General features: G+C 43.1%; 1 protein-coding gene across 1 annotated transcript in view; it reads right to left on the bottom strand.

Annotated features, from left to right (window-relative positions):
* Esr1 (estrogen receptor 1) overlaps window positions 1–18229 on the bottom strand; it is a 352705-nt gene that overhangs the window by 231949 nt on the left and 102527 nt on the right. The window contains exon 2 of the mRNA XM_028764359.1: window positions 17525–18056. Coding sequence (XP_028620192.1) covers window positions 17525–17985 — 461 coding nt within the window. The 5' untranslated portion in view covers window positions 17986–18056. The remainder of the gene's footprint in view (window positions 1–17524; window positions 18057–18229) is intronic.

The raw sequence follows: 18229 nt of genomic DNA, 5'->3' as shown, positions 1-18229 counted from the left end.
GCTATCTGGAGACTTGGCAATGTCAAGTGGGGTGACGTGGGGGCATGACAAATGGGCTCTGTTGGTCACTATAAATCACCCTGCTGACAGAGCCTTCAATTACTCTCCAACAGGTAAGAGGAAGGACCCTGTGGAGTGCCCAGGAAGCCAAGAAACTTAATGAAACAGGGAACTCGTTTTTTGAGCCTGAGGAACAGCAGCAGATAAAGCTAGCCTAGGACTTTGGGAACATCCATGTTGCTGATCACCCCCAGCAGATGGTCGCAGCCTAACCAGTCTCTGTGTCAAAAACAAACGCCATATTTCTAGGCAGCATCTTCTGATGGGTTTGTCCACACAGTGGTATCAGAAGCAACATGAAGTTTCCTAGTGTTAGAGCATAGGTTCCCTTCCACGTCTTCTGTTCAGCCATGCTCAGAGGAGAATCAACAGTGTGTGCCCTTCTTTCTCTTACACATGACAAGCATTACAAACCTTTTATTAAGTCAGAAATTCTCTGGTTGTCCAATAAGTTAGTTCTGTAAGCTTTAAAATGTTACAAAGCCGAGAGACAAGCACAATGGGAGATCTTGGATTTCTTCTCCGTCCCCGTATTTTCCTTGGATTTTACTATCTTCTACAATTCCAGTGTTTTCTTCAAATGCAGCTCAGAGTTGGGGCCAATTATTCACCTGTGAGCCACTGGGCTTGGCTGCTAGGAGCAGAGGCTACATGTTTTCTGAGCACCTGGAAACCACGGTGGCATACCTCCAGCCTTGTGCCAACATTATTTCCCCGAAACGTCTTGGAATGTGTTTCTGGGAACCCTTTACCATCCTTGCATCAGAGCAGAGTCAAAGGAGCTATCTCAGAGTTCCTTCTCTCCGTGATTTTTATCACAACAGATTTCAGAGAACCGACCATAGAAAGCCACACAAGGATAGTGACTGGGTCTGCACCCCAGCGATGGTTACTTTTGACTGTGACCATGATTTGCCTACCAACCCCCACTGTGTATGGGGGGGCAAGCCCCCACTCAAGCCACATCTGACCTCATGCCATAGGCCAACCAATTCAGAGTGCTACAAACCAGACAGACAGGTGGAAGCCGGGAGCACCAGGCTCATCAGGGCCTCATGGAGAGGGATGTGTGCTCCTTTCTCATAAGCATTTCTTATTTAGGGTAGAAATATCAGAGATTTGCTTCCTGAGATACTATCTAATGGAATCTAATCATGTGGCATAAAATGAGAGAATCACTCTGTGACAACTGAAAGAAATGTTTCTATAGTGCTCAGTGACATTCACAGTTACAAGAAAGGCCTCTTTACCAATCCCTGTCCCTTGATTTTGTTAATCAAACATTGTAATATTTTCCTTATACTTCACTTACCTTTATAACTATCGAAATATATAATCATCAAGATTTATCATTATCTGAAGAGCAGTAAAGCCCATGCCTGATCTGGGTCTGAGTTCACTCTCATAATCAATAAAGGCAAAAGTGAGTGGGAAATTCTATATCAATATGCCTTGAAACATGTCCCCCTAGACCCAGGTAGAAGGGGACTAGAAAGTACTGTCTAATACAAAAGATGTACATGCACGCTCGTGCACGCGCAAACACACACACACACACACACCAGGTTTCAAAGCCCAAATGCAACAAATAGGCCATTCAAGAAAGGTTGTCAGATTACCTCCATAGGGTCATAAATAAAAGGCAAGGCAATGGTCAGATTTGAATGTCAGATTAAAAAAACAAATAATTTTTCTGTAAACTGTCACATGAGGCATAGTTTACAAGTTCCTTGTTACTGATCTGAAATTACAACTTGCATTTGATCTGGAGTATGACAGCTTTAAGGAAGGCACTAAAGATGGGTGGATCCTGCTACAGTTACATACTTGAGCTCTCAACAGTAGAAAATGTTAATGATCACACGCTTACTCAATATTTTTTCCGACCAAATCCCACTTTGATGAGCATAAACCTGGACCAGTGATTTGTGACATTAAATTAATGTTCACCTGTTTACTGTACTTATCTGGGAGGCAGAGTGCTGTACTCTGTGGTCTACCTAGGTTAAGTTACTGTATGAACCACTTTACTGTTGTGAACACACACACACACACACACCACCACCACCACCACCACCACACCACACCACACCACACCACACCACACCACACCACACCACACCACGGTCAAAACAATCCATGAAAGAAACAGTTTATTTTCATCTATGGTTTCAGAGGTTTAAGAGCCCGTTGTGACAGGGAGACATCACTACAAGCATCAGGAATGGCTGCTGGAGTGACAAGCCAGGAGACATCATCATCAACCACAACACAGTGCAGAGGCAGAGAATGGCTGTGAACCCTCAAAACCTGCCATCTGCCAGTGACATATTTGCACTAACGAGGCTGCTGAACCACCTCCCCAGATAGTGCTACCATCTGGAAACCAAGTGTTTAAGTACCTGAATCTTTGGGGATATTTTTTTTTTTCATTAAAACCACCACAGTCACCAAAAAGAATTGTTTTCACTAGTGAAATTCCATGGGACACTTGGGTTTCATTTTCCTTTCTCGCTTTCTGTCTACCTGCTTATACCATCCTTTGGTAGAACCTACTGGAAAGGAAGCTTTAGCCTAGCAGCTGGAGGTGTAGTTCAACTGCTAGAGTTCTGGCTAGCATACAAGAGGTTTGATCCTCAGCACTGCATAAAATAAATGTGGTGACAACTGCCTGTAATCCCAACAATGGCAAGGTAGAGGCATGAGAACCAGGAGTTCAAGGTCCTAGTTCAAAGCTAACCTGGGCTACATAAGTGAGACCTTTTCAGAAGAAGGGAGAGAGGAGAGGAGAGAAGAGGAGAGGAGGAAGGAAGCAGTATGGGGGGGGGGCTTTGACGTCAAGATTAAAATATTCATCTTCTATGAAGGACTGACTTATAACTTGTCACTGACCTGACATTCTTACACATAGTATCACTTGTGTCCAAGGGACCCTTAGACTGCAGGGTGTTGGGCAAGCACCTCTCAGAATATCTCAGGAATAGGATTGCTCCCCCAGTGGAAGTCACATTACTGGAAAGATAGTAAGTTTTTCAAAACAAGAGAAAACACCTGTTGATCTACAATTGTTCACAAAAGGAAAAGGAAACATGAAAGTCAGCCTTTAGAAATCCATATAATGTCCTCCTCCTTCAAGTAATCTTGCTTTTACACAGAGAGGACGTAAATGATAATCAGAACATATTTAACTCCTATTGCTCCCCTTCGAGTGTTACAAAATAGCCAATGATTGCCGAAGCCCTTTCAAACACTTTAACTGACAGTTCTAATAATTCCTTAACTTGTTAAAAATACGAAAGCAGGGAAAAAATGTTGCTGGCTTCCTTAATTCTAGAGCCTATCTTGGTAAATATAAATTTCTACAGAACAAGCTGTCATTTTGTTGTGTCATTATAAGCCACCAGCCATAATAAATGTGTTAAACATTTATCAGGAACATTAATTATAAACCTAACATGTGTCTCCAGCTATTGTTGCTCTTATTAAACTTACATTTCATTTTCTGGGGCAATATTCAACCACAGAGGGGAAATTTTTTCATAGTAAACAGTACAGAATCAGTGCTGGGCTTAGCAATTAGTCTCCGAGAAGACACGTGATTTTTCAACAGAGATAACTTGGCTTTCTTTGGTTTCACCATTACTAAAATGAACTGATGCAGGTTTTATTTTTGCATCAGTTAGAGCAGAGCTAAAAATCACATCCAACTGCTTTTGAAATCTAAAGAGAGTCAGGATGAGGCTCTAGAGAAATCTGGCAAGGTAATCCCTAACATTAAGCTTTGGAAACAAAAAAAAAAAGATAAGAAAAACAAGAAAGGGAATATTCAATCAAAAGTAAATAAGATACAGTAATTTGGACCAAGAGAAGATAGTTTAAAGTTAAGCAGAGAAGACGAGTCTCCACTATGGAGAGAAAAACTGACCTCCAAATGGAGGTTAGTGTTTTCCACATGGACCACGTGTCAATTAAACAGATGGACAGTCTGGACAGGTGCAGCCAGAGCACTGACCTTAGCCGTCATGTTAATTTCTTAGCAACAAGAATCAAGCATTCCCTCATTCCACTTTGTTGCTGTTGAGCTTCTGCTGTAAATGCCTGAACTACAACAATTAGCTGAACATGGTGTCCCCTGGGTGAATAGAAATTGACTATGCTTCTGTGTATTGAAAGCGTGATGGTGTGGACAGGAGTCATTCAGCCCAGCCCTGACTCTGTTCTCCCAGCTAGAGAACCTGGAGAAAAGTCATTTTGCCTCTCCCGACTTCAGAAAGCTTAGAGAGAAATCATGTCTAAAGTCTCTTGTTAGGTTAAAATGCTGAGAATCTGTAGTCTGAGCTCTCCAAAAGAAAAGAAAAAAAAAGTACAGCATGTCTAGGCTCTTCTCTAGATTAAAAACACTGTAGTTTTATGATTCTATAAACCTATAAACATGGACAGAGGGTTGGACCAAATGAACACTGTAATTCCAACCCAATTTTAGATTCTAAGATTGAGTTCACATGCAAAGAAATTAATAAGGTCTCTATCAGCAAACGCTGATAGGATAACATTTAATAGCTCTTTCTGATATTAGGAGAGAAAACATGCCCCTACTTAATGGGGAATTGTTTAAACACACATTTAATAAGCATTATAAAAATAGCCATTTCCCATAAAACAGAAAGCAGCAGCCCCAGGACATAGTCAAAGATTAAAGCTTTGTCACAACTGAAACATATAAAGAATTGCCATAATCCAACAGACCAACTGGCCAGTGACTTGATCCATGGCAGGAGGTATACTGTCACTTTTTCCACGAAGAGTTCTGCTTGTTTAAGGTTTTAGCTTCATTTTCTAGAGTTTGAGCTGGCAGACTCTGTCCCTGTGACCTTTGACCTCCCCTCTCAAGTTCAGTTTCTTTATCCATACATGAGTACAATAATAGCACTGGCTATTAGGGCTGGCATAAGATCTATACAAGAACATCCTTGTAAAGTTAGCAACCAGGTGCCTACTACACTGTGTCAAAGCTCCCCAAGCACACACGCTGTTAGTATTTTTATTTATCTCTTCGATTCTTAATAAGTTACCTTATATTTTTTAGGACAACAATTTGGTTCTCTGAGTATTTGCATTTCCACAGTATGGGATAGCAAGGATACACTGCCCGAGCAAACCAAGCTCAGCATCTGCTCCCATCCCTGCCCAGCTCCTGCATGTGGCTGCATCTCATTCTTCAAAACTCCCAGGTCAGCATCCTTTGCTCAGTCAAACCCTCTGTGACCTCTGTCTCAGTCAACTAAGACTGGCTACATTGACAAATGTTCTCCATAGTGCCTCTAGTGGTTTCTTCCTGAACACAATTCATGGTCCATTGTCATTTCTTCATAGACTCTTATTTGTCTTGCTGACTATCAACCCCTTGAGGCAATGTGTCAGATCTCTGTCCCTGCCACGGGATCCAGGACTTGAGCAAAATCCAGTGGAGCTTGTTGAATGGAATAATTGGTGAGTTAATTAACAAAATCTATGAAATTACTTCTATCTATAATGTAAACTATTGAACAGATAGAAGCAGCCAATCTCTTTACAGCCAAAAAGAAATCCCATGGTTACCATAACAAAAAGGCCAAAATGCATACAACAGATAGTATAAAACACACTAGATACAGGCAGCATTTGATCTGAGCCTTGACTTCCCAGTGGCACGGTCCTAGCAAAGAAGAGGCAGGGAGTGCATGGTTCTGGACAAGAACTTCTTGGAGTGGATGCAGGAGACTGACTAGAATGTAAAGACAAGAGTTTGAATGCAGTCCATGACCACTGAGAAAGCACCAGAAGCCACTAGGCCAGGGAAGGCGCAGAGCAGATAGGCCAGCCTAGAATTAGGTATTCTGGCAGCAAGCTAAAAGGTCATTCAGTCAAATCTGAAGTGGAGAGAACAGAATCCCCAACAGCAATAAAGGAGGACCAGCCGTGTACGAAGAAAGCAGATGGTGACACAAGAGACGTCAGAGACAAACTGTCATGTCTGTGTTTAAAGGTACAATAAAGTGACTGGTACCATCCTTACGTCAATCACAGTTGGTCAATAGAAAATCTCAAAAGACTAGATTTTCTGTAAGTCCCCGGGGCCCTGGATGAATTCGATAGCCATTTCTTATCAAACACAGCCTTCTTAGAAGGTTGGATTTGATAAATTGGGTAGGGGGGAGCTAGTTTGAGTTCATCAATCCCATTTCCTAAGCACCAGAAACAATAACCGAGGAGTCCTAGTCTGGAAAGCAGGTAACAACCCCTTAATATCTGAGGTCTAGATCCAGAAAACCAAGAAATATAGTCATTATCCACCATGAGTCCCCTGAAGTACAATAACAACCAAATAGCAGGATATGTCCACAGGTGTAATAGTGGCACAAATGTTACAAAGATAACCAACTGCTGTCTGAGTGTATCTAAGGCCTACTCCACAAAAGGACAAACATGCCTGGACCTTTACAGGCCAAGGACCCATGGTCAGGGAGCATTGGCCCTAGGGGTGAACCTGCTACTATCCTTCTGCCAAATGGACATAGTGACAAACTGCCCTCTACATTCCCATCTCCCTCCCCATAGGTCAGCTGTTCTTTGACGTCATCAGAGACATTTCTTTGTGCAGTAGATAATACTTAGAACAGAAACAACACCAAATTACAGAAAATCTATGTCCATGGAGTGATCAGCCACAAATGGATCCTTCTCTCTGAGGCTCGGTGACATCATAGAAGAGGTGACAGAAAGATTTTAGGAACTAGAGATCTGGGCTAAGCAGATCAAAACGTATCTTCAGGATATGACCGGACTATTGTGCTGATGAGCCCATAGCAGGGATGATTACCGATATAAGAACTGCATGGGACCAAGACAGTCAACGTTGCAGGAAGGAGGAGGAAGGGACTCCCAAGTCCCTGCCTCTAGCTAGTAACAGCTGGTGGGTCCCAGGAGGGAAAGAATTGGTTTTCTTTAAGGACACAGCTCCTGGTAGGTAGGTCAACCACATTCCTATGGATGGATCCACACCCATGAGTATATGGGGAGTACAAATTGGGGCTAGAGGGCTATTTAAGAAAAACAAGAATGTGAAGTTGGGAGGGGTTATCAGTGGTCGGCGGATCTGAGAGGACTTGGTGTAAGGTAAATATGATCAAATACATGACATGAATTTCTGAAAAATGAATTTTTAAAACATTTCAAAGAAATACTGCATAGTGAAAAAGAAATGTGGACATTAGGGAAGACACCGAAGGAGATGCGTGCATGCATATTTCTAAGATTACAAAGTCTTGCTTCCTGACGTCAAGGCTGAGAGGGGAGCTTGAGGACTGAGCAATACAGACAGAAACCTTAGCAGACAGAGTGCAGGGCTCAAGTGCCAAGATCCAGGCCCTTAGCGTCCCTTCCCTTTTGACAAATAAGTCATTTAAAACAAAATCAAAATTAGAAGGGGGAGAGACACCAAGCATATCATACATTCCAAGCGCATTGCTAACTGTTCAAATACTTCATGACAGAAGGACAAAGGCGAGTCTTCCCGTGGATTAAAGACTTGTAAGTGTGGGTACGTTACAACATTGTGGAGGGAGACTGAGAAGGGACAATATCAGGTACCAAGGCGGGGTGGAATGTAGGTAGAAGGGCTTGTGAAGGGGGTATGAAGCTCATTGTTTTTCTAGTCTTAACTGAGTCAGAATTTTTTTCCTCTGCTGCAGACAAGTACATAAAAATGTCATTGGTAGTGAAAGCGTAAAACCCTAAACGGAGCTCCGTGGCTCCAGAGCGGACCAGCCCACTGTGCAGAAGTTCACGGACATGAGCAGAGTTTAGGACTGTCAAAGTGGCTGCTTGAGAAACAACCGTAATCTATTAACCTAGCTGTGTGATCATTTTATCTGTGAGTTCATTACAAAGAAGTGATTTCTCTTTATTTAAAAAAATAAAACAACAATAAAAAGCTTGTTCGAGGCTTTGAAATCAGGAATTTTCCAGATGTGCAACTAGATTTTGCTATGCAGCCAACTACTTGTACCAATATGAATTTGGTTACAAGCCCTAGAACAGCGGTTCTCAACCTTCTTAATGCTGAGACCCTCGTGTTAGGGTGACCCCCACCTATAAAATTTACTTTGTTGAGATTTCATAACTGTAATTTTGCTACCATTATGAATCGAAATGCAAACATCTGGTATGCATGATATATGATATTCGACCCCTATGAAAGGGTCATTCATCTCCAAAGGAGTCCCAACCCTCAGGTTAAGAACTGCTGTTCTAGCAGTTCTATCTGCCAGTGATGGCTTGATGGTTCAGTACCTCTCTGAAAGGCCTAAATGAAAAAGAACTCTACTGGTGGGAGATACAAGACTCTACAACACCTTAACCTATCTAAGCACGGAGCAAAATTCAGATCGTGCAAGATAATTAACATCCGTGTGGGCTTGTATCAGCGGCCTAATTTCATCCCATATCCTATGGCAAAAGTCCACATCTTCCCGTTCTTCTCTGTGTCTACATCAACTGCAATTTCCCACTTCCATTTCATTCTGCAAAGGGGAAAAAATAAAAAGGACTGCACAGTCATTTTTGTCCTCTGTGCCCTCTTGACCCTGCCTTGGGCATCTACACCTGATGAGGGTGTAGACCACTGGGGAGTCAGTCAAGAGTTCAGTTCAGAGTTTCAAATGAAACAGAACCTTGGAGGCCACCAGGGACCATTCTACCACCTCCATGTCTCCATATGTAAAACTGTTCTAGAAAGTCCGTGCATACGAAATGACCAGAAAGTGGTTGGGGGCAGTCACAGAGACATACAAGGAAACTTCAAAGCAGTGAACTACCCAGCAGAAAAGCCCTAAAGAGCAGCTTCTTGTTTTCTTTAATTACCTATCCAGCTTTAGCCCTCAGAGCAATGGTTAGAACGTCTGAGGTAAGGCCCAGGCCTGAATAAGTTCTTAATAATGTCGATGGTTCTGCAACCATCCTCCCTGGATGCTTGCTTACATTTGTCCCTTTGTCCCAAATAACAGAAGTCTGTCCTCCCTGCCTTGCATGTGACAGCTTCTCCCACAACTGGTTCGGCTCAGCCTCAGCCTCACCCCTCCGTTGCTAAGATTGCTTCACTGCACCAGAATTAATGCCTTGCCCTCATCCTTATCGACTGAATGACTCTCACTTATTTGGAGGTTGCCACTTGTTTTGTTCTTTGCCAGGGTAGTACCTGGCATATCCTAAGCATTTCAAGAAATACTAGCTTCCTGCTTCCTTCTGGTTGGAAAACTGTAACTCCTCATCACAATAGAGTATTAAAGTTGGTTCCTTGTAAGCAAATTAATCAGAAGGGCAAACACTCTGGATGCAGAACAAGAGCCCCTCTCTTCATCCTTGGTGGATAGCACTCAACTTCCTTTTAAAGAAGGAACAAAGGCTGCTAGGGTTGGTGGTTCCAGAATTCAGGGGGTCCATGAACTCAAAGACAGCCTTGGTTATATAGTAAAAGCTTGTTGAAAAGATAAAAGAAAGAAAGAAAAGCAGGATCTGGGGAAGAGAAAGAGTAGGAGAAGAAGGGGGATAAATAAACCAAAGGCTGGTACAAAACCATTGACATGTTACAAGTTCATGTCCTGAGCACTAGGTATCTACAAATTCACTTAATCCTCACAAGATCTGGAATATGTAGTTCCTATTCTGATTGGCATCTTACACGTGAATATACCTTGGTACACAATTAAGTGACTTGCCAAAGATCCCAGCGAGACAAGAGTCAAGGCAGATGAGAGACATGGGCTGCCTGGCTCTCAAACACGTGTTTTCATCATGCCCTTAATTATTCCAGGTAGTTACTTTCTATGAAGTTACTGTGAGTGCGTAGTGAATGGATACTAACTCCTTGCTCCCGGAGAGGAAAACAGGATGGGTCCCTGGGAGACGATGGTCACAGTTTACCAACCAATCAGTACAACACCTTACTTTATGTGCGTTTCTGTTCAAGGCGCTCCATTTACTGAAAACTCTCCACTCGTTAACACTGAACTCACTCAACCAGATTGTAGCCTGTAACTAAACACAGCTCATCTCTGGCAGCCTTTTGCACTGAGGAACACTAGCTAGCACTTCAGCACTGTGCCTAGGGGCATCACACACAGTAAAAATCACAAACAAAACAGATTAAAATGCCAACACTCTGCCACCAATAGGCCCCCAAAAGGACATATTTATAGCATGAAGCAAGGAGAAAGTATGTCATGTTCAACCTTAGAAAAGAAAATATTTATCAGATGACTTCGAGTTTTTGTCACTCCGCACACGTCAGCAAAACAGCAGGAAAACCTTGGCTCTATTGACTTTGGGGGCTTTGGATCAATTTCAGTGAGTGAGTGAGTTTTTAAGTACTCAATCCATGACAGATGATGAGGGCTGACTGTGTGTGGAATAGGCTGACTATGCATGGATTGCCCTCTGGATCCTTCTTGATATACTCATCCTCCAGGGAGGGAGAGATCCACGGACTTTCCATGTTCCTCCAAAGACATCACAAAAGCCCTTACTGCATGGCCTTTCCCAGCAGGCACTGCAGCTTAGGCTTTCCAACCACCAGCAGCCACATCCTCCCAACAGCCGCTCAACACACTCATCTCCACAGCCTCGATGAGGTTAGAGGGAAACGGACATAAATGACGTGTGGTGTCTGTTTAGAGCATTCAGTGCTCAATGATCCCACTTGCTAGAACCCAAAGAAGCTTCCCAAGGCCCGCCCATCCCTTTCCGGTAACTGAAGAAAACACCTTCTGAATGTAACTACCTTGTGTCTTGTCATCAAATTAGGAAATGCATCCTCCTACTCCACACTGTTGGAAATATCCTGGCAGAAATACTCTAAAGTCTACCCCGCAAAACAAAAATTCGTCTCCATAAAAGATCATTAAAATCAATTATATTCCTGACAACAAAGCATTAAGGATGTTTTACAGCCTCTGCAAAGCACCATTTAAATACCTTCATGACATAAGTAAAATGAATCATAGGTACACTCAAACTGTTTTCAAAATGAGTGTTGTTTTGTTGAAGGTGTAGGAAATTAGCATAAATGCCGTGCACAAATTCACATGGTTCTAGAATTCCACAGAGCAATGGCCCTGACTGCAGTTTAGTCATCTCTATGCCGTATGCAGTGCCCCAGCCAAAGGGGAAAGAAAACTGAATTTGAAACGTCGGTCAGTAAGATTCCCCAGCTGTTATAGGCAGTGCCATCATATGACTGGCTGGAAATGCAAAAGTATATTTTACTATGAAATATGGCCTCCATGTTCTGCTCAGATCAGAACAGGGGAGCCAAATGGAGGGATAAAGGAACTATCCAAGACATTCTGCTAAGTGGAAATTCCTTCCTTATTTTTCGTTCAAGTTTCTATCCATAAACCCCGGGCGGGGGATCCTCTTTGGCACTCCCTATTTAGTTAATGGCCTCCTGAGTTACGAAGGCATAGCCTCACACTATCGGATTTCCTATGGTAGACAGGAGTCTCAAGGCCTGTTCCAAATGTTGTTAAAATAACAGATGAACCAGATCTATAAAGAAAGAAGCCAGGAAAGGTAGGAGATGGAGAAATCGGAGCATAAACAGATGGAACCAAAACAGAAAAGAAATGAAAAGGAAATTCGATAGGGAAGAAGCAGAAAGAGTTTTCTAAAGGAGTATAAAGTGTTTACTTATTTATTTGAAGATAGAACAAAGGAAACAAGAAAATGTGAGAAAGAATTGGAATTTAAAAAAAATCATGGGGTAAAGAAGTAGGCAGTGCACAGACAGCTGCTTTTAAGCTAATAATTGAGACTATTAGTTGCAAGAAACTAATCGGTAATAATTGCCTTTTGCTTTTGTGGTCTTAGAAAAAGTTTTTTTGAAAAACTGTAAGAGAAGCAAAGAATATCAACTAAGGTGTCTGCTGAACAGTGCAGGATACCCCCAGTCCACTGGTGAGACCCCTAACCGTACTGGCATTCGGGAATCAGAGGATGAATGAAGGCTGAAGAGAGGACTAGAATGGCCACAAAGAGAAAGCCAAGGGTGGACAGCTATGTGTCTTCCAAAGGAGAGGAGAGAACTCCAGAGCCCCTCTCCACTCTCCAGATTGACAATAAATCTGAGAATCTTAAGGGCTCGCATTAACATGTCTATTCCTGAACATTATCTGACAAACTTGACTAGCGCCAAGTGAACTTCCGCAGTTTCTACTCCAAAAAGTAGATAATTACAGGGGCGTGGGGGAGAATGCCCATATGACCATACTGAGTCCAGGGGAGGAAAGTTTGGGAACAAACTCAAAATAACGTGTATCCCTCTAAAAACGGTAAAAAAAAAATGGGAACCCTGTATTTGTTTGTGGTTTGAGTAAGTTTGACATTTCCACATAGAAGTCACACCTGTTTAGTAGAATTATAATATATTAATTTGATTGATAATATCACTGGAATTTTCTGACTCTTAAATCATAGGCAAATAAAATAAATCAAATGTTTTAGAAAACTTTGATGTCTGTATAAAATAAACATGCTGATGCTACATTGTATCCAGAAGAACATCATACCCAGACAGGGCCTAGTGTATTGTAAGTATCATTGTAACTATCATTATCGGCATTGGCTTCATCTACCACAGTCAGTATTATCACCACCATCACCATCATCACCATCATCACCACCGTCTTCCACACTCTCAGGACAGATTGCCACCACACTTACCCACATCACTTATAAATGGTCACAGCAACCTTATTGTTTACACCAACTCACTTAAAATTGCTTCATAAAACTAAGTAAAATTCTGTCAGTTGGGAACCGAGCACATACGTTTCTAATTGTCACATTTTAATCAAATATAGATAAGCATGCATCACTTTGAACACTATTGATTAAGGACAGTCTATTTCTAGAATTCCTAATAATATTCTTCAGGCACACAACTTAGCAACTATTTGTCCGCCTACCCTGAGATCAAGCGTATCATAAATGTGTCTCCCTTAGTCCCCAGTTGAACACTCGGGAATAAAATGGCAGGATGAAGAGGGAGCTCTTTGAAAAACAAAACTATCCATCAATTCACTGCAAGAGCTGGACCCATAAAATAAGACTCGTTAGTAACTTTGATGAGCCACCACCTCCTCTTGGTGAAACCTCAGATGCTTTCACTCTGGTCGGTAAACAGCAGTACTTTTGAATTTATCTACAATCTCTCTGGGAGTATGCATTTTGATTTTAAACAAAAGTAGCTATTCTTTATCTTCCTTTCCTGAATAAGTGAACAGAGACTCAACATTCCAAAGAAAAGTTTATGTCTTTCTCCCCGTTCACGGTCTCCTGGGGGTGGGAGTGGGGGGGAACACTCCATTCACTGCTCTCTCAATCTGAACTTTCTAAACTTATGCTAAAAGGAACACTGGCATCACAAGGAAGATATAAGAGGGTTCATATTGTGTGTAATATGGAGTTGATAAAAACATGATTCAAATCCGAGAAATTCCTCATGTAAAACTTTTCACATGATCAGTTGGACATTGGATGTTCTAACACACAGGCTCTTTACGATGACTAGTAGATTTGGCTTACAGGAAAAAAAACAAATGTACAGACAGTTGTGGGTAATTTAAAAGCATGTAATATTTGTGTAACTTACATACTGCCTTTACATGCAGTCTCATGTGGAAAGCCCTACGTTCTTGCCATCCTTGGAAGGCTGATGCTGCTCACCGTTCTCACCATTCTCCCTGTTGTCCACTGCCCCTGCCTTTTATGTTTTAAAGTATAAGAAACCAAAAGTGCTCAACCCAAATTATCTCAAATTATGAACTTCACGACTTTATGAATATATAGATATAGATATAGAGATATATAGACACACACACACACACACACACACACACACACATATATATATATGCTGATATGCTGATTAAAAAGTAAAAACTAACTGGGATTGGGACCCAGGTCAACAGAGCATGACATAAGGTTGGAGTAAGTGACAATTACCCCTGAGAGCTCTCTCTATGGCGGTCCAAGCCACATTGAGACAAAAGAAAAGGGACATAGTGAGGACGTGACGACATTCACATCCAACTGTACGCTCCCTCCCGAGCAATGGGTGGCTCCTTGCATTATTCTTAGACCAATTTGACATGGCAGGCAGTCAGCAGCAATTTAAATGATTAAAACATGTAAGGACCAAAAGAAAGGGGGTGTCCAGATCATTCAAGAGCATGGAGGCAATCACAGGAAACCTGAACATCAGTCCCTCAACTCTCTCCCGAGACTTCCCCGAAGCTGAAAGGAAGTCTTCCGTGATCCCCGCAGACAGTGTTCTCCAGGCTATACAGACATCAGGATCCAAATTGTCAGGGGATTGGCTGATGTGGAAGGCTTGTTTCTTTGGTTTGATTTGAAACGTAGCACCTAGACATGTTGACTAAATTTAAAATATTCAGGCAGCATTAAACACTTATGTTGATTTAAAAAAAAAAAAACAACCCAAGGTGAACATATGTGTTTCACCTTTAACTTTCTTTAAAAATCCTCAAAGTTGTCTTGAAACCTAAAGAATTCTCGGTAAAATGACTTCTATGAAATTCTCGGGAAGACACAACCTACAAAACCACAGCTTGCTGATCATGAACAGATCATGTCTGCGTGACAATGTTTCTCACTTAATTACATGCCCCGAGCTATGTCACCTGCTACATCTCCTCACACCTAAATACGGCTGCATATTGTGGCTAATGAAAAATGTAGCCACAGCGTGTAGATGCCGAGTAAATCAAGCTTCACCCAAATTCCCTGACCATCCCTGTGGCACACTGGGATGTGTTCTGGGGGGAGGAATCCACAAAGCAGCCCCATTCCACCATCAGAAATAATAAGTCTTAGTCTTACTGGCCCACAGACATCAAGGCAACATATATGGAAAAAAATGAAAAGGAAGATGGACAAATTAGCCTTTTTGTTTATATAAGTGAAACTACGGCAACTTACCTAAAAGTTTTATTTTTCTCCTAAATATATTTTAGGCCTGTATCTTCCAAACTTCTTTGACCTGGACCCACAGTAAAACAATGTTTCCCCAATCTAGCACCCGTAGACTCTGAAAGTTTGAACCTGCCCTGACTGAAAACTCTAAGACATGATTCTTTAGGGTTTGTTCTATTTTTTTTTTTAAACTTAGACTTGGTAAAGTGACTTCACCATTTACTGGATCGTGAGAAGCAATTTTTAAAAACACAGTTTTCAGCCCCCAAACTATTGAGAAGTACTTAGGAAGAGTAAAGTTGTTAGGTTGTTTTGTTTTTGTTGTTGTTGTTGTTGTTGTTTTAAGAGCCTGTTCAATTATTTGCTTTTTCTTTTTTTAAATCCAGGGTTAGTCAAAAAAAGAAAACGAGAAAAAGAAAGTGGAAAAAATTACCATAGAACATCCATTTGAAACACTGGCATAGATACTTCCCTTTCGTCTTGAGTAAGAAGCCAAATAAGAAAATTATTCTAAAGCTAAATTTCTACCCATATTTCCACCTGTGTGTATTTTGTTTTAAAGGACCCCTTTTTGTTGTTGGTTTTTGGGGGGCCGGGGGGACAGTAGTAGCTGAATATCATTTGGAGTAAAAGTTTGCCATAGGGTATATTCTGGTGAGATTCTTTGTCCTGGAGATGCTAAGCGGTATTGAATAAAATGTGAACTCTTTTTATTTTCCCGTGTTCACTTTGTAATTATTAGCAAGGCAGTAAATAACCCGCCAAGGAGCAGCCTCATTAGTCCCCATTGAAATGCACTGGCATTAATTTGCAAAAAAAAAAAAAAGAAGAAGAAGAACTGAAAATTAAATGGAAAAGAAAATACTTTGGGAACTCCATCATAAGGTTACGGAATTCACATTCTACCAATACCATCCTTAACAGCAAGAAAATTTTAAAGTATGAATTAGCCTTAATCGCTATATTTTGTTCCTCCAGTTTGCAGGGGGTGGGAGGAGGCGCTGGTATCAAGAGAATAAATTATTTGCCTCTGCCATCTTAACCCTGAATTAAAGCAAATGAGATTTAATTTGAACCTCCCCCCCAAAAAAAAATTTTTTTAAGTTTCGTTCACTGTTGATCTTAAATGTGAAATCTGGGCCCGTACCCACTTTGCTGTCAGATATTTAGTTTCCTGGGAGGGGTAAAGGTGAGCTGAGAGACACCATAGTTTCATCCTTCAGTGTCTTCTGGGGCCAACCTGCACTTCAGTCTTATTTCTTATATTATAAATACATCTGGAAAGAGAACACTGAGCCCGTGGCCAAATCCAGCCTACAGTGGGCTAGTTTTGATTCAGCAGCTTGTGACCACCCAAAGATTCTGTACCTGGCCTGTGTATTACTGTCCCCTGGGAAACTCTAACAGGTGTTTTTCAAACCTATCCACTTAAGACTTCTGCAGGACCTTAGAGAAAAGAAGCAGAAATGAGAGGAAATGGGGGGGGGGATCAAAAAACTGAGGACACAAAACAATTGTCACTTAGGTCACGAAGAGTCTGTGTCCTGGATTCCCCTGTGTCCTGGACTACCCTGGCTTCTTGCACCGTGCCGGGGGTGGGTGTAGTGGGGGCAGAATGTAACTAACCCGTGTGCCACACCAGAGCATTCGCTGCCTGCTGGGCCAGGCATGAAACTTAGCTGTAGGGGAATTACTGTGCTGGTGTTTCAATGTGGTATGTTGTAAACACATGGGACATCTATAAATCCTCAGCTGTCAGAAGTCATACGCCAACAATCTGCTCGAACTCGAACTCAACCAGAAATTCAAACTTGTTGAGACCCATTCAGCTCCCATACCAGCATTTCAGAGCAACTGGAACTGAATCCAGAACCCCGAAATGGGAAAGAGAGGAAAGAGATGCACAGGCACCTCTGCCTGAAACCGTATCTTCTCCTGTATACCTTGCGTGTTTCCAGTCCAATCCAAAACTCTAGTAGAAAGAACATTGAACCTGACACAATGAAACAATTAAAAAAAAAAAAGACTAATAATCTCCTCTGAGCTCCACTGGTCCCAAACACCTCCAGCTTTAAGTAATAAAAGGGTTCCGTGCTAGTGGCACAAACCACCTAGACCTGGGGGTTTACAAGCTTTGGGTTGCCCTCCCCATAAATAACTTCTTTGGACTATTTTCCAATGCTTGTGTAGTTAGAGAACACGGGGCCTTTTGGATCTGCCTCTTCCACAAGACAGCTCTGGGCGGAGAACATTGTTGTTGTGTTGTTGTTATTGTTGTTTTAAGGCTGCCAATAGAGAGAAGGCAGGCTCCGCAAAGAATCCTTCCTGACTTCCCCGAGGGGTGGGAGGGGGCGATCCGCAGCCCAAGATGTCCCCCCTCGTGCGCTCCCTCCCCGGACCGGACACAGAGGCCACCCTGACGTGGCGCGGGTACCTGTAGAAGGCGGGAGGGCCGGTGTCGCGCACGGCGTAGGCGCTGGGCTCGTTCTCCAGGTAGTAGGGCACCTGCTGGCCGTGCGGATGCAGGAAAGGCGACAGCTGCGGCGGCGGGTGCAACAGCATCAGCGGGCTGGGCGACACGCTGTTGAGCTGGGGAAAACCCCCCAGGCTGTTGGCACCGAAGGCGGCCGCCTCGGACCCGGGGCCGTAGGCGATGCTCGACTGGCCATAGACAGGCGCCGAGGCGGCGGCGGCAGCGGCGGCGGCGTTGAACTCGTAGGCGGCGCCCTCCGGGTAGTTGAACACAGTGGGTTTGCTGTTGTCCATGTACACCTCGCCCAGGGCCCGCTCCATGGGCATCTTGAGCTGCGGGCGGTTGAGGGGTTCCAGCTCGTTCCCTTGGATCTGGTGCAGCAAGGCCATTCCCGAGGCTTTGGTGTGAAGGGTCATGGTCATGGTCAGTGGCAGCCGGCGAGGTACAGATTGGCTCCCCGCGCACGCAGAGGGCTCAGCAGCGGACGGGCCACCTAGAAAAAGAGTAGAGCCAGCGATTAGACGAGGTGCAGCCCAGGTTCCCTTGGCTCGAGTGCTGGCTCTGTCCCTGCCCCTGCCCCTGCCCCTGCCCCTGCCCCTGCCCCTGCCCCTGCCCCTGCCCCTGCCCCTGCCCCTGCCCCTGCCCCTGCCCCTGCCCCTGCCCCTG

Source organism: Grammomys surdaster, unplaced genomic scaffold, assembly GCF_004785775.1.
Source record: "Grammomys surdaster isolate TR1022 unplaced genomic scaffold, NIH_TR_1.0 143, whole genome shotgun sequence".
Classification (NCBI taxonomy): Eukaryota; Metazoa; Chordata; class Mammalia; order Rodentia; family Muridae; genus Grammomys; species Grammomys surdaster.
The sequence above is the reverse complement of the archived record's forward strand: the minus strand, read 5'-3'. Positions and strand labels throughout refer to the sequence as shown.